Source organism: Staurois parvus, unplaced genomic scaffold, assembly GCF_062004578.1.
Source record: "Staurois parvus isolate SC_StPar_1 unplaced genomic scaffold, SC_StPar_1.0 ptg000018l, whole genome shotgun sequence".
NCBI lineage: Eukaryota > Metazoa > Chordata > Amphibia > Anura > Ranidae > Staurois > Staurois parvus.
In genome coordinates, this window is record NW_028317814.1 from 4,276,655 (window position 1) to 4,300,417 (window position 23,763).

At 40.6% G+C, this 23,763-nt stretch overlaps 2 protein-coding genes across 3 annotated transcripts in view; one reads left to right on the forward strand and one right to left on the reverse strand.

The window, feature by feature from the left end:
* The window catches only part of NSMCE1 (NSE1 component of SMC5/6 complex), a 433,288-nt gene that overhangs the window by 283,264 nt on the left and 126,261 nt on the right, over positions 1–23,763 (forward strand). The gene's annotated exons all lie outside the window — the stretch shown is intronic.
* IL21R (interleukin 21 receptor) overlaps positions 262–23,763 on the reverse strand; it is a 48,611-nt gene continuing 25,109 nt past the window's right edge. Inside the window, exons 7-9 of the mRNA XM_089682164.1 lie at positions 22,054–22,144; positions 17,174–17,258; positions 262–4,917 (exon numbers count right to left, since the gene is read on the reverse strand). Coding sequence (XP_089538290.1) covers positions 4,159–4,917; positions 17,174–17,258; positions 22,054–22,144 — 935 coding nt within the window. The 3' untranslated portion in view covers positions 262–4,158. The remainder of the gene's footprint in view (positions 4,918–17,173; positions 17,259–22,053; positions 22,145–23,763) is intronic.

Consider the following 23,763-nt stretch of genomic DNA (forward strand, 5'->3'; position numbering starts at 1 on the left):
CACGATTCTTCCCACTGACACCAATGATGGGGCGCTATTCCTCCCACTGACTAATGATGGGGCACTATTCCTCACACACTGACACTAATGATGGGGCACCATCATTGGTGTCAGTGGGAGGAATAGTGTCCCATCATTGGTATCAGTGGGAGGAATAGTGCCCCATCATTGGTGTCAGTGGATGAAATAGTGCCCCATCATTGGTGTCAGTGGATGAAATAGTGCCCCATCATTGGTGTCAGTGGATGAAATAGTGCCCCATCATTGGTGTCAGTGGGAGGAGTAGTGCCTCATCATTGGTGTCAGTGGGAGGAATAGCACCCCATCATTGGAATACCATACTGAAATAGCATACCATATTGAAATCAAATCTGATGTTTTTTCATTTTTATTTGGTGTGCCTTGGAAGAGGGGTAGTCTTATACGGCGAGTATAGCTCAAACCCTATATTATAACAGGAAAAGTAGGGGGTCGTCTTATACGCCGGAAAATACGGTACTTATATAGCGCCGTCAATTTACGGAGCACTTTACACATATATATTGTACATTCACATCAGTCAGAATTTATATATTTTGTTTCTCATCTGATATACAGTATACATATACAAGTAGCTATTTACAGGGGCATTCACTTCTAAAAGTGGAGTTGAAAATAAAATATAGGTGTAATCTCACACTGTATGTCCATTTTCATATTCCTTTAACCACTTGCCCTCCAGAGGATTTACCCCCCTTCCTGACCAGGCCATTTTTTGCAATACGGCACTGCCTTACTTTAACTGACAATTGCGTGGTCATGCAACGCTGCCCCCAAATGAAATTTACATCCTTTTTTCCCCCACAAATGGAGCTTTCTTTCGGTGCTATTTCATCGCATCTGCGGTTTTTATTTTTTGCGCTATAAACAAAAAAAGACCCACAATTTTGAAAAAAAACCTATTTTTGACTTTGCTATAAAACATATCCAGTAAAAAAAATTAAAAAAATCCAGTTTTGTCATAAATTAAGGCCAAAATGTATTCTGCTACATGTCTTTTCTAAAAAAAAAATCCCAATACATGTAAATTAATTGGTTTATGTGAAAGTTATAGCATCTACAAATGGCAGTATATATACTGTAATGTTTATTTTTTTATACTAGTAATGGAAGCGATCAATGACTTATAGCGGGACTGCGGCGGGCATTCTGACACTGAGTGGGAACTGACTAACTGCTACTGACATCCCCAGTGACACTAATACTGCGATCAGTGCTAATAAAAAGCACTGACAGTGTACTAATGACACTGGGTGAGAAGGGGTTAACATATGGGTCAATGAAAGGGTTAACTGTGTGCTGTTTTACTATGTAAGCATGCTGCTTTGTATTGCTCTGCTATCTAGAGCAATACAAAGCAGCATGCTGGTGCTGACAGTAGAGAGATCTGTGTTGTTTACATACAGACCTCTCCCCTGTTAGTGTTCCTTGGCGATCGCAGGGTGCCAGCGGGGAATCTCCGGCTGGGACCCGATGATGGGCAGCTGTAGCCGCTAATAACGGCGCAGGTAGGGTGGTGTGCGTGCGCACCCCCTACCTGGAAATGCAAAATCACGTATATATACACATGATTTTGGGCAGCCCTGCCACCCTGTAGCAGTTGTTCTGCTATAGGGCACTTGGGAAGCAGTTAAAGAAACTGTAGGACCTTTATCTGGGCTTTATGTGCATTGTTGGTTATTTACAAAGTCAGGGGCAAAGGCAGCCATAACAGGACTGTAACAGTGTGTAATTATTAGAGACTATCATACAATCTGATCGCGTGTACTAGGCTTTAATCTGATCGCTAGTACACAGCTTTCGTCCGAAATTATTAGAAGTGACAAACACAAAAATGTTTGTGCTACACCGTACAATATTCATCAGAAAAAAAACAATGGAAGAGCAAGATCACGAGTGCTTAGAAACGAAAGAATACATTATAATACAATACAACACATTACATCACTTCCGAAGTTGTATTCTGTCATACAAGAATTTTCAAAACTTCAGCCATGTTGCCATATTAGGTTAATGGTTGTATATGTGCAGCTGTATGGCAGGAAATGATTTGGCTGCAGCTGACTGGCCGGCAGTGACAGCTTCCTTCTGGGTTGAGTAACAGGAGTTCAAACCAAACTCAAGATCATCCCTATTAGAGATAAGTTTACTATCAGTTAATGGCAAACCTATGCCTTGCCTATGCAGGCCAAATCACCAGGTTTGCTTTACTGCCCCTCGCTCAGCATCATGTACTCTTTTTTTTCACTTTTCCCACCCCCCTCTCCTCCATTCAGCTATGGCAAGTGAAGAAAACGCCTGGTATGGAAGGGATTAGGGCAACAGTTCTCAGCATGTGACTCGCTCCCATTCCTCTCTTGTAACAGCCCTGTGTTACCCCTGACCAAAGCAACTCAGGACCTACACATGGCTTCTTTTACTCACTCCTGGAAGCTGAATGGAGCAGACAAATATTCGGAAAATGACATTTTGTTTAACAAAACTCTACTGGTGTATGGTCAGCTTTACAGTATATGTCCAGTTTATAAAAGGTTTTTAGGGAAAGCCGTAGAGCCTGTGGCACGGGGCTTCTGTTCATAGAACTGCTTTCCCCATTTGGGAATACAAAAGCAGCTTAAAATGAGGTCAAATTTGTGGCCAGGCCAGAAGAAGGTCAGCTTCGTATCAAATGCACCTGTCAATTAATTCTAAATGATCTCAGAAACTGATCTCAAATGCAAGTAGAATGTCCTTTAAAGTATTTGCACATAGACACAAATGCTTATACTGTTTCCACTTACTTGGCTGTTTGAAGTGTGAGCCCTTACCTGACACCAGCCCTGCTGAGAAGATCTAGTTGTTAGGGTAGGTGCTGCCATTGATTTTCCTAGCCATGAATAGGTATCTATGACAGCACCTCCAAAAACAGCCAGTCCATTACAGTACCACTGATGAACAAGCCTCAATAAAGGGCCTTTTTATAAAGAGTGGAGAAAAGAACATAGAAACACAAGTATAATTGTTGTTCCCTGGAAAAATCAATAAGGGAATTGCTCACTATTGGCAATAACTCCAGTTTTATTGCTGTAACCTTTTCTTTTTTGTAATTATGTCAAGCTGCAGTTTCCCAAAAAACAAAAAATGGTTACTAATACTCCCGATAAGCAGTGAACAAGCAAGATTAGCAAGAGACAACCCTCCATTTACCAATACAGAGAGATCTCAGCACCTCAGGTGTTCATGTCTTAATTACAGCACATACCCTACATACATTCACTGGCAGTTTTCACTAATACATGCTAGCTATGAACTGTGTTCAGCGCTTAGCAAACAGATCTTTTTAGATAGAAGCCAGGCAAAGTCTCCAACACATTTATTGTAGTATTCAGTTGAGAATGCAGTGGGTGGAACGACTATCTTGTGTGATTTGAAAAAAAGGCCATTGCAATGGCAATGGCAAACCCTACCAAGGAGTTATGGGTAGCTATTTTTCCAATACTGTAACCTTAGAATAGAATTGAAATATCTGAATGGAGAGAGCTACTGCTTTATCTCCAATCAGAGTAGGTGGTATTTGCTACATCTATGGAATTTCAACTGCATGAGAAAAGGCAAGCTCAGTTAAGCTAAAGCAAAATATTCAAAATAGAAAATGTACAAAGACATGAATTTATTTGTAGGCATTTCAGCTTACAGTGTAACTTTATCTGAAATGTTTTGATTTGGAAAAAGTGGATAAGGGTCAATACCTCTATCAGGCTTTAATTGTTGTCTGTGTCCCCAGTTGGGAGCAGACTTGATCTCCAAAATTTGGATGACACTTTCACGATTCTGAATATAAAAATCCTGACCAAATTCCCAATATTCACATTAAATTTAGCAGTTTGGATTTTCAAATGGTTTCAGAGAGAAAGGGACCAAAAGCCTTATCGAAGTTTGTTTCTGCCTTATATGTGCCCCTGTTGTTGCATGGATGACCTTAGCTTGACTGTCAGTGCCACCAGGTCCCACCCTACCATCTTACTATTCCTAGTGGAATTTATACAAAAAATGGCTCTGGCTGTTTTCATTAAGTGCCTGCATAGATCAAACCATTGCATCCAAAGAAACACAATTATTTAAAGACCCAGTAGAGATACTTTACTCTGTTAGGTTTTTTGTTGTGGATTCAGCTAATACAGAATGACTTGGCACCCACTGTTTTACATAATTTCTTTCATATGTTTCTTCTCTACTGTAGGTGTCTGAGCTGAGTGGTTTTGGTGGTGTGCCATTGTTTCCAAAATCACTGTCCACTGGGCTCCCGCATTCAGAATCACAGAAACCACTGTCAATGGTGTCCATATCTAGGCAAATCCTAGGATAGCCAAAATCAGCAGTATTCCCTGAGTCTGGAGAAAGGGCATTATAATTGTCATTGTAAAAAACATTTTCATCATCATCCTGGCTTGGAGAATCTTGAAACTCCCATCCTTCTGGTGAATCTGGCACCAGGTCCAAAATATTTATACTGGATCCCAGGAAGTCTTCTTGTCGATGGAAGTTAGAGTGAACTGAAGAGTCTGTGGCAGCTTGAGAATCTGATTCCTGGTCAAGCATGGGGTTCAACATGTTGCTGTTGTCGCTGACAAGGTTAACATAAGGGTAGCTGTCATCTCCACTCTCATCCATGGGAGCTTCAAGACCATCCCTGGTGTTGAAGTGAGGACAAGGATGAATGCCTATGGGTAGGTTTTGACTTGGGCATGACTTGGTAAGTAAAAACTTCTGTTTTTCCAAGCTGTTGAGATCCTGCCTGGATGCATTCTTCAGCAAACGTTGGCTGTAGACTTCAAAGTATTCTGAGAATGCCATGCTATCAAATGGTGTTGCTTGGTAGTATGAAGCACCCAGCCAGCTCTGAAAATAAATAAATCATTGATTATGTGGCAGTAGAAGACACTTTTTGGTCATGTCTGTGGTGAAATTTAGTATTAAAACCTTAGTTTAGTTAAAATAGAAAAATAATATCAGCAAAAGAGATGTTATGTTCAGTGATAAATGTCTCTTGTGCTAGTGGCTACTGAATTCCTCAGTTCCCTGCCCCCCCAATACCCCCACAGTGGCTTCTAGTGCTGTGGGGGTTAATATAGTCGATGGGCCTGTAAAAACATGCATCAGGTTTCTGCTCCCCCCCTTCATTCATAGAAGCTGTACTATAGCTTCCATCAATGTAAAGCGCTCTATGAGTAGAGAAGTGAACCTTTCATTCATCCGTCTGTTCTCCATTTATAGAGTTCTTTTCATTGATGGAAGCTATAGTACAGCTTCTATAAGTGGAGGAGGGGAGCAGAAAGGGTGGTCATAGATAGTACTCTTAATGAGAGCTTATGACAGGTCCAGCAGCTGCAGGGGTATGGGGGTGCAGAGGACTGAAGAGTTTAAGGAAGACAGCAGTCACCAGTACAGGGGACACTTCTTGAATGTCAGTACTGTCCCTTGTAATGATCTTTTTTTTAATTTAACTAAATACTGTATAGGCTTTAATGCCAATGTCTAATGATTGTGTAGATTGCAGGATCCAATAGATTCATTCAATTTTTATAATCTTAGCCTGGCAAATTTTCAAACTTCAGCAGAACAGGCATCTTGGTGCTGCTGCTGTACGAACCTATGGAGTGTTAGGATATACATATGGAGGAAACCCAGTGAAATTAGGGATTTCACCTTTATTTGGAAGTGTATACCTACATATCAAAGAAGCACATACTGTACTCTATGGCCACGTTCATACGGGGCATACAATATCATGCACTTGTGTAGGGCCAGGTGTTTCATGCAGGCAGCCCTACTATTGGAATAAAGTGGCTTTACAGACACAGCTGCTGTTTCCCAATGTGACAGCCATGTTGGTGTGAGTATGCCTGTGTGCATTCGGGGACACTCACCCGTACCCACAAGAATGTCATATTGAGACACAGCGGCTATGTCCGTGCAGCCCCTGTATCCCAATAGACATCAATGGGCCTGCCTGCACGGAATGTGTGGAACACCTATGCATCCTCGTGCAGGTAAACATGGCCCTGCATGGGCATAAAATATTGTATGTCCCATGTGATCGAGGCCTATATCAAAAAAAGTAAGTATACTGCAAACTTCATACCTCTGACCTGTAGACGTAATTTATTTACAGTTTTTACATGTATACTTTTGTCTATATTCAAGTTAGTTCCAGCTTTTCATCAGGTTCTAGCTTTCATTTTCAATGTTTAACTTAAAGAGGAGCTCCAGTCAGTTTTCTTAAAATGAAGTCAGCAGCTACAAAAACTGGTAGCTGCTGATTTTTAATAATCAGACACTTACCTGTACCAGGATCCTCCGATGTGCTCACCCAAGGGGTTGCCGGAGTTGGCAACTTAACTGTAGGCACACGGCTGTGACAGCTTGAGACTTCATAGCTTGGTGCCCATTGTGCATGGACAAGCATCACTGCTCATTGTAAATGGTCCTGCAGTTTTCTGGGACTTGTCACGTGTCCCAAAAGACTGCGGGGAGGGAGCCATTTTCAGCTTCCGATCGCCTTGAAGTGACAATTCTTTAACAAAAGCAGAGGAAGCCTTAAAGGCCTTTTGGGTGGAGCTCCGCTTTAACAAGCTTTAGCTAGAAACTGATTGGCTACTATGAGTAGCTACTTCAGATTGCCTACTCCAATTTCAGTAAGTTTCCCCTAAAATTACTTCGCATCCTAGACTACAGGATACAACAGTTACCAAAACGTGATTTTACAATACCATTCTGGTGCCCAATCCACTAGCTTTACATTTTATCTGAGTTGCAGATGGGCCTCAAGAAAGAGAATTAGATATTTGCTTGGCCCTGAATCATACTAGTACTGCAAATTTCCTTTGTTCCCAAACATCTCCTCCAGGTTTCCTCCACTTGACAACAGCGCATGATACAGTTTATAGAAGATTTTCTATAAGAGAAATCGATTTTGCGTTATCATTTTAGGTCACCTTTCCTTTTTAAAAAATGACAGCACTCCTCTATCAATACTGTGGGCAAGTACCAGCAGTAAGGCTCATCCAGCCACATTTGTACTTGCTGAATATAGTCTATTCTACAGTATATTGCGAAAAACAGCTAGGGTTAGGCAAGTAAGCATATATCAAAACTGAAAGTAGTTAATACAAACTATTTATATATCATATTTTGTATTTACCTGGCTGAATAAAAATTAAGATTACAAAAACGAAAAAAATTTTTTAAAAAACTTTTAAAGCAATACACATAAACGCTACTACTGTACATCTAACAAAAAACAGCAAACAAAGGAAATATATGTTCATTGCTAGTCCTGCAGGTGTACATAAGGCCTTTCATCTTTATTTCTGATAGAAAACAAATACAATTGATGGTTAATGGTTACTCTTAGTATGTATTTTGTATTAACCTTGATAAACCACATCCTTCATGTGTGAAGTGACATTCACAATAAAAAGCATGTGCGTGGAAAAAGTATTAAACATTTTTTAGTGGTTTGGTTAGTTGTTTTTCGTAATTTAGTAGTTGCATGTTTGAGAAAAAAAAGATCATTTTTTTAACCTTTTGCTTATTCTCCTTTTGGAAAGTTGAACCAAACCTCCAGTAATAGCCACATACATTAGATAGCGGTTTGCTTTGCATGATGAGTTTGACTGCCAAACCATTAATTGTTTTTTTTTCTTATCAAAAAATTAATATAAGGTATAATTATGTACTAAAGTGGTCAACATGAAATACAAATCCTCCCTGTAAAAAGTAATGCTGTATACTTTACATTTATGGTGTCAAATGCCTGCTCCCCTGCTGAATGCTCTGGTTCCTCCCACTTGCTAGTAATTATGTAGAAGCTAGAGCAGCAATGGGCAAACAACGGCCCGGCGGACCTTTTAATCCGGCCCGCGGAGCTAGGCTCCCGCTAGGCTCCTCTCAGTCCGCCCTGAAGACTGGTGTAGCATGAAAATCCGTCTCCTATGAGGATCTGTCCCCCTCGACGTATCTGCGCATGTGCCGGAGATCGCTGATCGGCTGCTAATGCCTGAAACTGGCACCTGCGCAGATACGTCGAGGGGGACAGATCCTCATAGGAGACAGATTTTCATGCTACACCGGAACGGCGCGGGAAGACGGCGAGAGGAACGCGCGGAGCAAAGGTAAGTGAATTGACACAGGGGGGACTTGGGGACTTAATATGGGGAAAGAATTACTATATGGGGGATGAATTACTATGGGGGATGAATTACTATAGGGGGGATGAATTACTATAGGGGGGATGAATTACTATGGGGGATGAATTACTATATGGGGGATGAATTACTATATGGGGGATGAATTACTATGGGGGATGAATTACTATATGGGGGATGAATTACTATGGGGGATGAATTACTATATGGGGGATGAATTACTATATGGGGGATGAATTACTATGGGGGATGAATTACTATAGGGGGGATGAATTACTATGGGGGATGAATTACTATATGGGGGATGAATTACTATATGGGGGATGAATTACTAGGGGGGATGAATTACTATATGGGGGATGAATTACTATATGGGAGATGAATTACTATATGGGAGATGAATTACTATATGGGGGATGAATTACTATGGGGGATGAATTACTATGGGGGATGAATTACTATGGGGGATGAATTACTATATGGGGGATGAATTACTATATGGGGGATGAATTACTATGGGGGATGAATTACTATAGGGGGGATGAATTACTATAGGGGGGATGAATTACTATGGGGGATGAATTACTATATGGGGGATGAATTACTATATGGGGGATGAATTACTATATGGGGGATGAATTACTATATGGGGGATTAATTACTATGCTTACTATGGGGGATGAATTACTATGGGGGATGAATTACTATATGGGGGATGAATTACTATGGGGGATGAATTACTATGGGGGGATGAATTACTAAATTGGGGATGAATTACTATATGGGGGATGAATTACTATGGGGGATGAATTACTATATGGGTGATTAATTACTATGCTTACTATGGGGGAATATTACTATACTTACTATGGATGACACATACACGTCATTCATCTACTCTTGGTCCGGCCCCCGGGTCCAATATATGAACCCATTGCGGCCCTCAAGTCAAAAAGTTTGCCCACCCCTGAGCTAGAGGAAGGAGCCACTGCATGTTGGGGGGGTAGCAGGTATTTGGCACCCCTGGAGGTGCTAATACCTACAGCCAATGGGGATCACAACACTGGGAAATATTAAAACATGGGCCAGTGGAAAGATAAATATACAGAATTTCTTTTTACAGGGGAGCTTTACTTTCATTGTCAGCCTTAGTGATTGGATCACTTTAAACAAACAAGTCTATTAGCAGACACTTCTTCTTCAATAAACTTCAATAACTAAAGCTTGGTACATACAGATCAAAATTTCAGCTGGTTCAACAGGGATTGGCTGAAGTTTGATCTGTGTGTAGCCCTCTCTGTTCATCAGAAGCCAATCACTGTATGGACTTCTGTCGAATGGACCTGTTGTTAATAGCAGTGCCTACTCAGCCATGACCCTGCCAAGCTCTGCAGTTCTGCACAGTGGATGTTACAGGCTTTTATCTGCACAATAGTCCTTATGCACACTGGATGTTTTTACAGCTGCTGTTTTTGGCTTTTGGCGTTGTTTTCTACGTTATCCTATGTGTCAGTGCACACATAGGCTTTATTCAGCGTTTTTTGGCTAGAAAAAAAACCCAGAACTAGGGGGTTTCTAGAAGATTTTTTTAGCAGTATAAAATGCTCTTAACACTGAGAAACACGTCAAACCGGTGTTTTTGTACATTTTTTGTGAGTAAAATTTAATTTTTTTGTAAAAACCGTAAACGCAAACGTAGGAAAACTCGGCTAAACGCTTATGCAAAAACGCTGAGAAACTAGCGTTTTTAACGTGACTTTAGACAGCTAACGCTACCAGCGTTATTAAAACACCCAGTGTGCATAGAGAATGTGAGAGAAATGTTTCATTTTTCCTTTTGTTTCATCAATATATCTACACCTGGCAGCACTCCTTGTTTTTTCTTCTTAGTGAGGAATCAACATAATGCCTTTTATGGAACTTTTTACTACGTCTCCAACCCGCCACCCCAGCCATCCTAGCACCTTACAACTACCCCAGCTGCTGCACCCACGGCTACTTGAATGCCCAAAAAGTGAATGCATATGAAGGGATGTAGCCACTGTTTGGCTTACCATTTTCCACCCAGCTCCTTCAATTTATTTAAAGTTTGTTGAACTGGGGAGGGGGGCCCCCAGAGCCACTGACAGTTAGAATTTAGTCCAATTTAGTAGGAATCTGCCAAAAATTAAACCATGATTGGCTAGCTTAACTATGGGATTAGCGCAAGCCTCCACAGTTGGCAAATGTGATTTAAAGTGGTTGTACATCCTTGCACATATCCAGTGAAGTGACTGGCCTCAGGTGTTACAGAGGGATTAATTATCCTACATACGTTGTAGCTGTCTATCTACGAATCTTCTCTTCTTCATATCCATTCAAAGTCCAGAATTTATACAGCTTGTCTGAGCTTTCAGAAAGCAGGGGGCTGGGAGCTTATATTACATTGCAGAGCTCAGTGAGGAGAGCTGGTTGGAGGGAAAGGACACCCCCCCCCTCCACACAGCTCATAGTAACAGAGCTGTGGCTGTCACTTTGCTGGAGGTTCTTCCCCTGTCACCATTTTTGTCTTGGTGTCAGGAAAACTTGTCAGATGTGATTCATGCTGATAGCACAGGAATGAAGCAGGAGACAGAAATTACACTTAGATCTCTGGATAGAGACAAGTACACACTATAGAGGGAAATGCTTTGTTCATATTTCATGTCTGAAGTTTACAATCACTTTAACCACCTTCCGCCCGCCCTACAGTACAATGACGGGCGCAAGGCGGTTCTCTCGTTCTGATAGGACGTCATATGACGTCCTACCAGTCTCAATGCGCATGCGCGGCTCAGGGAGTGCGCGGCTCAGGGAGCGCGCAGCACGGCGTATGCCGGTGCGCTGTGTCCCTCGGACACAGCGGATCACGGAAAGAGCCGAAGATGTCGGCTCGTTCATCTGATTAGCTGTGTCCAATCACAGCTGATCACATGTAAACACAGAAATACCGGTTATCGGCATTTCTCTCCTCTCGAGCTGTCATGCTGACAGCTCGAGAGGAGAGCCGGTAATCGGGTTTTCCGCGGAGGGGACATGTACACTGATCATCAGGGCACTGATGATCAGTGTGCCCTGATGATCAGTGTGGCCCCATCAATGCCACGTGCCAGTGCCCATCAGTGCCACGTGCCAGTGCCCATTAGTGCCACATCAATGCCACATATCAGTGCACATCAATGCCACATATCAGTGCCCATCTGAGCTGCCTTTCAATGTCACCCATCAGTGCCAGTCAGTGCCACCTATCGATGACAATCAGTGCCACCTATCAGTGCTGCCAATCATTGCCACCTATCAGTGTCACCAGTCAGTGCCGCCTATCAGTGCCAGTCAGTGCTGCCTATCAGTGCCGCCTATCAGTGCCATATATCAATGTCATGTATCAGTGCTGCCTTTCAGGGCCCATCAGTGATGCCTGTCAATGCCCATCAGTGCAACCTACCAGTGCCTCCTCATCAGTGGCCATCAGTACCACCTATAAGTGTCCATCAGTGAAGCCTATCAGTGCCCATCACTGCAGCCTCATTAGCGCACATCAGTGAAGGAGAAAAATCGCTTATTTACAAAATTGTATAACAAAAACTAAGAAACACATTTTTTTTTTTCAAAATTTTCAGTGTTTTTTGGTTTAGGAAAAAATAAAAATCCCAGAGGTGATTAAATACCACCAAAAGAAAGCTCTGTCTCAAAAAAATGATAAAAATTTCATATGGGTACAGTGTTGCATGACTGCGCAATTGTCATTCAAAGTGTGACAGCGCTGAAAGCTGGAAATTGGCCTGGGCAGGAAGGGGGTATAAGTGCCCTGTAGGCTAGTGGTTAAATACATTAAAAACCATACATTTCTAGTAATCAGATAAATTTGCAAAACATATCCCCCAGTTTTCTGCTACAAATCAGTCAGCTACAAACCCTTACATTTTCTACAACCCTTTTATTTTAGTTTTGGATGGAATAAACGTAGGTAGTGGTGGTATAAAAGAATTGTATTTTTTTTTACCACTTCAGCTCCAGAAGATTTACCCCCCCTTCCTGACCTGGCCCTTTTTTTTGCGAAGCAGCGATGTGTTATTTAACTAACATTTGCGTGGTCATGCAACACTGTAGCCAAATGAAACTTATGTCCTTTTTTCCCCACAAATAGAGCTTTATTTTGATGGTATTTGATCACCTCTGTGGTTTTTACTTTTTGCGTTATAAACAAAAAAAGACTGACAATTTGAAAAAAAAAAACACAAATATTTTTTATTTTCTACTATAAAGCATATCCAATAAAAAAAATTAAAATTCAATTTCTTCATAAATTTAGGCCTAAATGTATTCTGCTACATATTTTTGGTAAACAAAATCCCAATAAGCACATATTGATTAGTTTGCACAAAAGTTATAGTGTCCACAAACAATGGGACATATACTGGGATTAAATAAAAAATGTTATACTAGTAATGGTGGTGATCAGCGACTTAGAGTGGGACTGCGATAATACAGTGATCAGTGCTAAAAATATGCAGTGACTCTGTACTAATGACACTGATTGGGAAGGGGTTAACATCTGGGGCGATCAAAGAGTTAAGTGTGTGCCAATCTATGTGCTTGGTGCAGGTACAAGGGAAAGTGATGGATCCAAACACTGCAGGTAGACAGGATTGATCACTTTCCCCTGTCACGACAGACCTGTATCTATGTAAACCTAGCCCAGCTCTGTTCTTCCTCCCTTCTCGACAAACGATGGGTGCCAGCACCTGAACTCACAGATCAGCTTCTGCTGTGACAGTTCAGAGATCCACTGGTGGTGCGCCCCCGTGTGGTGGAAGTGCAAAATGACGTATATACATGATTTTGCACAGGAGGGCCACCCTGTAGCTGTAAAAGTGCCTATAGGGCAGTCCTCAAGTGGCTAATAACTATTGTCTTACTAGTGCCCAATTGAGGAGCTCTTCTTTCACTTCCTGCACTGGGGAAACAGGAAGTGGGAAGAAATCTCTCCATAGTAAAGTAAATCCCCGAAAAGTGATGACATAAGATATACGGTATGAACATTTCAATTTCTTTGATAGCTTTCAGTAATAGTATTTTATACCTCATATTTCATATATTTATTGGAGTGTTCTTTTGTTTGTATTACAAAACTGACAATAATAAATAAGGCAATGCTGCAAAACTGCCACATCTGATTTTTGTATATGGTTAAGTGGCATGGTTTGTAGTCACGCGACTGTTATTTTCTTCTGGCTAATGACTTCCTTTGAGGAAGTGGCAGGAAGCTGACATATTTATTGTGTGCAAAAGCTACAAAAAATATGTTTTCACAAAAAAGTGTGCAATATTATACACAATTATACCTTCTATCTTAAAGTAAATCTAAAGGTATTTTTTTAAAATAACAAACATGTCATACTTCCCTCCTCTGTGCAATGGTTATGCACAGAGCCGCCCCAATACTCCTCTTCTTTGGACCCCTGCCGGTGCTCCTGGCTCCTTCTCTTCAGCTAGTGCCCCTTGTGCAGGCTCGCTCCCGAACCCCGCTGCCTGCGTCCATAGACACAAACAGCGGCCACAGCCTTACCGCACCCTGGTAATGGAGCTTGATTGCCAGCAGCAGAAGCCAATGGCTTCCACTGCTGTCTGCCCAGTGAGGAGGAAAAGAGCCAATTGGGCCGCTGCTCTCATACACAGTACTGGATCACAATGGGGCTCAGGTATATATAAAGGGGGGGGGATCCCAGCCACAGGTTTTTTACCTTAATGCATAGAATGCAGTAAGGTAAGAAACCTTAAGGCTTTACGATCATTTTAAAGGAGAATTGCACTACCACCACATTTCCCCCCTTACTTTTTTGCATTGGGTTATGCACAAAAAACATACAAGCTTAGCGAGCCAACGCTCTTAGGTTCAGCACCACCATATTCCTCTATGACATCAGTTGGCCTACTGTTTCTTCCAGGTTCTTGCAGCTAGCCCCCTGATGACATCAGAGAAGAAGATGGAGGTGTGAGATGGGGTGTGCAGTGTCAAAGCAGTGCAGCATTATGGGCCAGCTGCAAGAACTAGGTAGTGACAGCTAGTCCCCTGATGATGTGCTGCAGGGCATGAAATGTAGGCAAAAATGCAGGAAGTGTTGGGAAGATTTCTGAAAAAAAAATTTAAATGGAATGACAGAAAGTGGGTAGAGATGGAGAAGGCTTGTTTTAATATAGCCATAGATATTAGATAAAAACATTTTTGGTTGGTACACTACACAACAACCCTGAACGACCATACAATTTAACCACTTCCTGTCTGGACAGTTTTACCCCCTTCCTGTCCTGGGCAATTTTCAGCTTTCAGCGCTATCACACTTTGAATGACAATTGTGCGGTCATGCAACACTGTACCCATATTAATTTTTTACCATTTTTTTTATACAGATAAAGCTTTATTTTGGTGGTATTTATTCACCGCTGAGATTTTTTTTTTCTTTTGCTATGTAAATGAAAAGGTCCAAAAATTTTGAAAAAAGTGTTTTTCTTATAAAATTTTGCAAATAAATAATCTTGCATCATAAATCTTTGCCAAAATGTATTCCGTTATATTTTTAGTAAAAAAAAAATCAGCCAAATTAGTTTATAACTAAAAATTATAATTTTTAAACTTTTTTTTACATTTCTATTTTATTTTTTTATATTATTATTTATGGGTTTTGTTTTTTTTTACATACGGTCACCCTAGCAGTACAGTACCATGGTGACACTGTACTACTTGTGGGGGGTGAAGATTTTTTTTTACAGTGATTGCTTTTACACCCATATAGGATGTAAAAGCAATCATTTCTCTTTCTCTCTGTCTGCATTCTTGCAGCCATTGAGAAATACTGAGTGAGCTGTGATTGGTCACACCTTGTCACATGGTACAAGGCTGTTGTGAATAGCCTTGTACCATGTGACCTCTTTGATCATTCACAGATTTCACACGTAGTAAACAATGATGTCACAAGTGACATCTTGCTTACTACTTTGGATGTGATCACTGATTGGCCAATCAGTGATCACATGATCAGGACCTCGTACAGAGGTCCCGTCCGACGATCGGTGTTTCACTGTGTCCGGAGGAGACAGCGGGCACCGGATTGCAGTGCTGCGCGCTACCAGGGAGCGCGCACAGCTAGAAAAAGCGGGTGCCATTTATGAATGGCAACCCACCACTGGAGTGCCACTGTCCTGCCGTTTATAAACAGCAGGCGGACGGCAAGTGGTTAAGCAATTGGGCATTTTATAAGTGATCAAATCTCAGCTTTCGTGTCTGCCATTTTTGTTTTTAACACTGTATGCAGTAATTCCACTCAGTGGAAATATTTGATCCCTTTAGAGTCCCTTTCACATGGCGGGTCTGATATGGTCCACCTGTCAGTTTTTCAAGCAGTCCTGATCGGGCGGTCCATTGACCACTATGGATCAGTGGGTGTAAACTGACTTGTCTCGGTTTAAACCTACATCCAACCCGATCCAGTCCACTGAAAAAAAACAAAAAAAAACAAAGGGGATCTGTCTCCTTTAGTCTAGGTGGATCGGATCAGAGGGTAGTCAGGTCTAAATGGACAGTGGGGTCTGTTTACACCCAACCACCCATACAGCAGAGCAGGCTGTGTTGGTGTCCACTCTGCAGATACTGAATGGACATGGATCTGTCATCCGCCAGCTCTGCTTCGATCAGCAGGGGATTAGCAGAAAGATCCCCTGCTGATCTAAACGGAGCACGCCCTGTGTGAAAGGGGCCTTTAGCCTGGTACACATGATGAGAATATCGGACAAATAATAATCCGTTTTATTTTTGCATGCTAGTCTTATATCAAAAATGAATAGGTTACTAGAGTTACAATATTTCTCGTAAATCAGAGTACAACTTTCCTGTGATGATGTAATGTACTGTAAAGTATTCCTTGGGTTCCGAGCATGAACGGTCTTGATGACTCAATTTTTTTATGGACAAATACTGTACTGATTAAACAAATTTTTTTTGTTCTGTTATCATAAGAGAACAATTTTTGTGCTTGTCCCTTCGGATAATTTCACATGAACTGTCTTGATTGGCTCTTGAAAGTTGTGTACTAACCATCAGATTATCAGACAATCGCTCTGAAAGCTGTATTTTTCCTCTGATTTTCTCATGGTGTGTGCGAAAATTAAAGTTGATTTATAAGGACCACAAAATATGCACTGCTGAGGATTGGAGAAACAAGTCTGTCTGTATTTTCCAAAACAACCAATCATAATGTCATGTGGATTAGAAAATAAAAATCAGCCAGTTACTATACACGACACAGCAATGAGCTAATTTCAGCCGTTTTTAAAAGGTACAATACCTACAATTAAAACTCTGTGAGGCTGCAAGAAAAATGTAGTACAAGTGTATAGCATATTACCAAAACGGCAATTTATTGTTTATTGCTTGCAGTTTAGGAACAGCATTTGATATAATGGATTAATAGCAGGTTGGCACCCCAAGAATACTTGTTGCACTAGTTTGTGGCACATGGCCTTTCAACTAGCCTGTAACTGAATACGTATTCAATCAATTCTTTCAGTTTTACAATTAAAACCTAATACAGTACGAGCAACATCAGAGACTATTTTTATCAAACATGTAATATACTCAACATATAGAAAATGAAATGGGGAAGTAGATGCTCATTTTTTACAGATCATGTGATTTCTTGTATATAATGCTTGTAGATCTACTTATAGTATGATTACTTGAAGAATGAGCTAAGCAGCAAACGTCAGAGCCCTAGCAGGTTTAAGTCATGCTAACCTTTGCACCCACTCTATGCATCATCTCACCCCCACAGACCTCTTCTATATATAAAACCATAGTCATTGCTATAATATCACTGAATGCTAAAGCTTCTAATGAATCATAATGGAACATTTTAGAAGATGTATTTTGTTACCTTGAAATCTCCATGATGAACCATGTAGAGTGGCTTAAAGAAAGGCGCAGGGTCGGGTATGTATACCCACGCATTCTTCCACAGACTAATGAAAAAAAAACCAGAAAGCAGATAAAGACATTTACTTATGTTGTTAGCAAGGTTGACACAAGGTCATTTCCTACGTTATAAAGTACACTCAAAATACCCATACAGTGACTTTAGACGTTTAATACTTCTGAATCGCTGACCATACTAAGTAGGCTACAAATGAAAATCAAAGAAAGGTCAGAATACCTTATCCCTATACTTGTTCTAAATCAGTGACAGTGAAATGATTGAACCTTTGGATTAGCATGAGTGACAGCTAACTAGCATTTTCAGGAAATCAACAATAGTAGGTCACATATGTTTCCTTTAATAGTACATAAAGTAGATCTATTCCCAGTCACTAAAATCTCAAATGAGGTTTATAATGTTGATATCATTTCACACATTGATTTATTCATTATCTGGTGATCCTACCATCAATGTCCTTGTGCAGACAATTCCTGTTATAGAGTGACAATGCTCTATACCTGTAATCAAGCAATAGGTATATGCGAGCGCTAATATAAAGCGACAGCAGCTTGGACACTTATAGGTACCACAGAACCCTCAAAATCAATAGCGTAAAAGGAATAGTGCAGCGCTGTGTATAAAAAATGATCCTGTGAATAGAAGATATTATGAATAAATTTCAGACAATGGTATGTTACCACCTGTGGGTGGTTAAAGTCTTTGAATTGCAGGTTATAAACTCTGAATTCTATCAGTTCAAGATTCGAGGACTGTAATTCTTACCATATAATGGTATTGAGAAAATTATAGAGATGAATGAATAAATTGCGCACTCACCAGAAGTGCGTTATCAAAACGCATTTGAGAACATACTCGTCTCATCAGGTCAGTCAGGATAATTGCTTCCAGGCGTAGTCAGGTTCCCAGGCTTGCATCTTTGAGGACCCCTCCACTGGTATCACGGTTTCAAGACACCTCTAAACTGGTCTCTGCGAGTAATGAAACTCGCAGGCAACCAAAGAATAATGCCACATAGCGTGATACTGCATTTAATGGGGTAATCAGGGGTAAGGGGGTTACCCTTAGGGTAAAGGGCTACAGCACCTTGACGTCCCCACCGCCTTTGGCGGTCATCTTGCTACACATGGTCAGTTCTTTACCTTGTATGTATTTTAACTTTGTTGGAATAAAATTACCCCATTGAATACAGTATCACGCTATGTGGCATTATTCTTTGGTTGCCTGCGAGTTTCATTACTCACTGAATGCAGGAGATTCCTTCCTTTCATTCATAGAACACCTTGTATGTGGTGTTCTCCACATCATCCAATCAGAGACAGGGGCGGACTGACAACTCATGGGGCCCCCGGGCAATAGGGGATCATGGGGCCCCTGTGTCCTTGCCCAAACTCTTAAAAGCCTATGAAAAAAGGTACCAGGGGCATCTCATGGGGCCCCCTACTGACCCCGGACCCTTGGGCAGTCCCCGAGTTTCCAAATGGTCAGTCCGCCCCTGATCAGAGAACACCTTTTATTCATTGAAAATGAATGTGTGCCAAGGCCAATGTAAGTGCAAAAATATAATCCCTGGAATTCAGCTTTAACATTAACTTGTCATAATAGAAGATGCCATTGCTAACCTGCTCCTAAAATGCTGGTTCCCTGGCTGGGTCTGGCTTTTTAATACTTCTGAGTCATAGACTCAGGACAAATATGCGGGAAAAGAAATTCAATGAAAAACCAGAAGTCCTTATCTCATTTCTGTTCTGGACTAGTGACTGTGAAAGTACGAAACCCAATGGATTATCACTGACAACTGAGCAACTAGTTTTTTTCTTTTTAAACAGAGAACAGTAGCCCATCTACTTCTTTTACTACAAGATTCCTTTATTAATATATTCATATTATTAATAGTAATAATAATAATAATATAGGAGATGTCATATGTCTATACAGTAAGTGCAGGTTCACTACAAAATATACCGTGGACCATCAGCATATATCTTGACAGAAGGGTGGAGTGGGCATACTGTCTGTGCTGCTTCCTTTGAGCCCAAATAAATAAATGGGTCTATCACAGGTACATAGAGAAAGTCAAATAGAGGCCAATTGGTCAAGACTTAGAAGAACCCTCCCTTCCTCTAATTATCATTTTGGCTGTTCTATAAAAGGTCCATATATACAGTATTTAAAGGATAAGTTCACCTTTAAAAAAATAAAAATAAATAAATGCACATTTTTTTGCAGGTAAAAAAATGTGCATTTATTTATTTGTTTTTTTTTATTGGGATCCTGTAAAGCAGGGGTGTCAAACTGGTGGCTCTTCAGCTGTTGCACAACTACACAACTACAAGTCCCATCATACCTCTGCCTTTGGGAGCCATGCTTGTAACTGTCAATCTTGCAATGCCTCATGGGACTTGTAGTTTGGCAACAGCTGGAGGGCCGCAAGTTTGACACATGTGCTGTAACAGATTAACAGATCGTAGATGCTATGCAGGGCTCTTGCAGACGTGTATCTCGTATGAGCAGTCATTTACACATTGACAGGAAGCCTGAATGAACTAACACAGTGCTCAACAGCGCCATGGTAGTGCACTGAGAACTACAACTCAACAGCTGCAATTGCTGTCAGTAGTTGTAGTTTCCCATTCAGAGAATACATGATAGCTATGTCTTTTTTTGAATTGTGGCAGCAGACACTTGGAGAAGATCCCTGGTCTGCTGTCACAGCGGGGACTCGGGGGGGGGGGGGGGGGGGGGGGAAGCTGCGGCAGTAACATGTTACACACTGAATATGGGTGTAACATGTTAGAAAAGGTGAACTTATCCTTTAAGGACTGTGGAATGAAATTATCAATTACAGTAGTTCTGTTAACAATAAACAAGATATAATGAACCAGCAAACACAAATGCTCCTGCACTTGGGGATGGACTCGATGCAGGGTACAACCACATTAGGAATGTCCTGGAGCATGCACACCTTGCTGCCCTCAAATAGACCGGGGGAATCCAAATGTACTGAATGAGGAAAGAACAAAGAGAGGGCGCACAGGCCTAGTGCATTACCATAAAAAATGTTTAATAAAAAATAAAGTATGTGTTGTACTCACAAACGACAATAAAGTCAAGGCACATCATAAAGAACAGCTGGGTCAACACCGCGCTGAGTAACAGTCCGCAATAGGGAGTGTAGACATCCAATAGACTGACGCGTTTCAAGGACTTGCCTCTTCCTCAGAGCCAACTTTTCTTTTATGATGTGCCTTGACTTTATTGTCGTTTGTGAGTACAACATCTACTTTATTTCTTAATAAACATTTTTTATGGTAATGCCCTCTGTTTGTTCTTTCCTCATTCAATAAACAAGATATCACGGTAGCTGTTGGTCATGCCAATAAAAGCAAAGCAAACTAAGTACAGTATGGTGACATTTCATTAGACATCTTCACAACTGGAAATTCTATTTACATATATGACATATCATACTTGAAGACAACTGATACCACAGCTAAGAGATTATACTTTTACTGCTTGATGGGGTTCTAGGAATGCTAAGAAAGTATGACTAAAGGCTATTTTTTTCTAGTTCTGAAAAAAGAGTGAAAAAGGATTAGAACACCTGTCAGTTTTATAGCTGTCTGTGGCCCCATTGGGTAGATTCACCCTCTCTGTTTGTCCTGTTTACCATTATCATTGAAAGTAAAAGAAAATCTAAAATTTTGGGTTGTCCCCAGAAAAGTAAGACAGGTGAAATCTTCTAATGGGGACACTACTTCTGTTAACCTGGGGGTCCCAAAGGGATTTCCTTGATTTGCAGGGATTTCCTTTCACTTTCTGTTTGGCTCTGGGACAGGAAGTGAAGTGAAATCTCCAAAATGGGACACAGATGGCAAAAAAAGGTTTTTCCTATAGTTCTACTTGAAGTACTTATTGTATTTATTGCAATCAGTATCACATGCTTCCAAATGCAGCACAATATTATAACAATCATTTATTTATACCATATGTAAACTGGAAATTTGTCCCTCCTAGGTCATCAAAGTTTCTTGATAAATAATCCAGAACAAAACTAAATACTTACTGCTGTTGTAATCACACCTGATAATATTAACTTCTTCCCGCTGGTGGTGCGCATATATGCGTCCTCATGGAAGTGGGCCTTTATCTGTAGGGCCACATATATGCACACCTCTCTTTGTGCTGGGAGCGTGCACACAGCACGCTCCCAGCACAGAGACCGGGCTCTCTCCAAGAGGTCCGGGTCTTGTACTAACAAGAAAAATAAAGAAAGAAAATAGCTAAATCAAGGTTTAATCTAGGACACTACTAGGGTTAGTGTTATGGCCAAGGTAAGGGTCAAAAGTCAAGGTAGAGGTAAAAAGATCAAGGTCAACTGTTGGGGTCAAAGGTCAGGGTCAGTATATTTTAAAATTAGTATCAGGTGCAGTGTGTTTTTGGCAGGATAAAAAAGCAAGGTGCACACCATTGTTTCTGGGCCCTACTACGGGTACAAACAGGAACAGGAGAATTTATTTTGGATTGTTCTTTGTTGGTAAATTATGGTAATAGGAAGAAATATACAGCTAAATTTAAAAAAAAGGGTTTTTTTTACCATTGTGGGCCAGTTTTCATGTGATAATAAAAAAAAAATCAGGAGATACCCATTACAATTTACCACCAAATGGAAAAAAAAAAAACAAGGTACAATCCATCTGGATACACAAAGTAGTTGTGATGATATGTACAGTTTTACTAACACATGTCAAAGTTGCAGAATTGTGTTCAGGCATTAACATTTGTATTTCCCCTGCAGTTCCAAAAAAAAGAAAAAAACATACCACTTTGGCCATTTGCAAGCAAAAAGAATAACTGCCACACTAAATGGACACAGCACCATTAATGAAATGACCCAGTTGTGCCAGGAATTTTCTGAAATAAGAAATAAAAAAATGATTTTTTTAAAGAAAAACTCAAAACAAATACATCATTTATTTCACTCATATACCACGTAAAAATATTTTTTTATCCAGTTCTATAACTAAAACTTAATAAATGCTATAAATCAGAAAAAATCAACTACCACACCCCCTATATATACAGTACTATTTATACCATCTGTTCCCCCCAAAAAAGTGCAATCATGCAATGAATGGCATCTAATGGCCAAATACACAGCTCAAGGAACACTTTGAAAGGAACACTTTGAAAACACATCAGATCTCAATGGGGCAAAATATAATGCTGGATATCTATACTGATTTGGACTGGGTAATGTGTTAGAAACTTAAGGATGCCCATCGTTTGATGGAAATGAAAATTATCAACCTACAGAAGACTGAATTCAAAGATACCCCAAAAATCAAAGTAAAGAAATTATGCAGCAGGCTAGTCCATTTTGCTGAAATGTCACTGCATCAACTCAAAATGGTACTCAGTAGTTTGTTGTGCACCAGGAAGAACCCAGGACCCACTGCACCAGCATAGGGTCTGACAATGGGTCCAAGGATTTCATCCCAATACTTAATGGTAGTCAGGGTGCCATTGTCCAGCCTGCAGAGGTCTGTGTGTCCCTCCATGGATATGCCTCCCCAGACCATTACTGACTCACCACCAAACTGGTCATGCTGAATGATGTTACAGGCAGCATAATTTTCTCCATGGCTTCTCCAGACCCTTTCATGTCTGTCACATGTGCTCAGGGTTAATCTGCTCTCATCTGTGAAAAGCACAGGGCACCAGTGGTGGACCTGCCAATTCTGGTGTTCAATGGCCAATGCCAATCGAGCTCTATGGTACCAGGTAGTGAGCACATGGCCCACTAGAGGACCTTCTGGCAATGGCACATATTTATGTGCCATCCTGGAGTAGTTGGACTGGCTGTGCAACCTCTGTGGGGTCCAGGTATCGCCTCATGCTATCAGTAGTGACACTGACCCTAGCCATATGCAAAACTAGTGATTGCACTTTTTTTTGGGGAAAATATGGTATAAATAGCACAGTATGTATAGAGGGTGTTGTAGTTGATTTTTTTGTGATTTATAGCATTTATTGAGTTGGGAGTGGGTTAGCGTTGTTTTTATAAATTCACACACAGTTCTATAACTATTTTTTTTTTTATTACACTGAGCTGACACACGCTAACTAAAATCAACAAGCTTGGGAAAGTAGGCAAACAGCTGGTTTCTTTAAATGCTGTTTTTATTATTGCTGTCATGATGTAGTATGGCAATACTAAATAAAAAAAAGTTGAATATTGGCCTGCAAGCTTCTTCACACTTAAGGCCTTCCACAACGGGTTGTGAATAAGGGAATTTAGAATTGAAGCACCACATGTGATAATCAAGTCCAAATACACATTTGTTGCAGTTTGTTTGCAATTTATTCCAATATGATGGGGAAAATAGTATTTGGACTTGAATATCACAATGTGGTGCTTCAATTCAAAATTCACTTAACTATAGTAGAAAAAAAAAATATCAGCTAAAATGTAAGCCGATAAGTGCAAAAGAAAAAAACAAGTAGGTGGGTTTACAGGATGAAGATGGGTG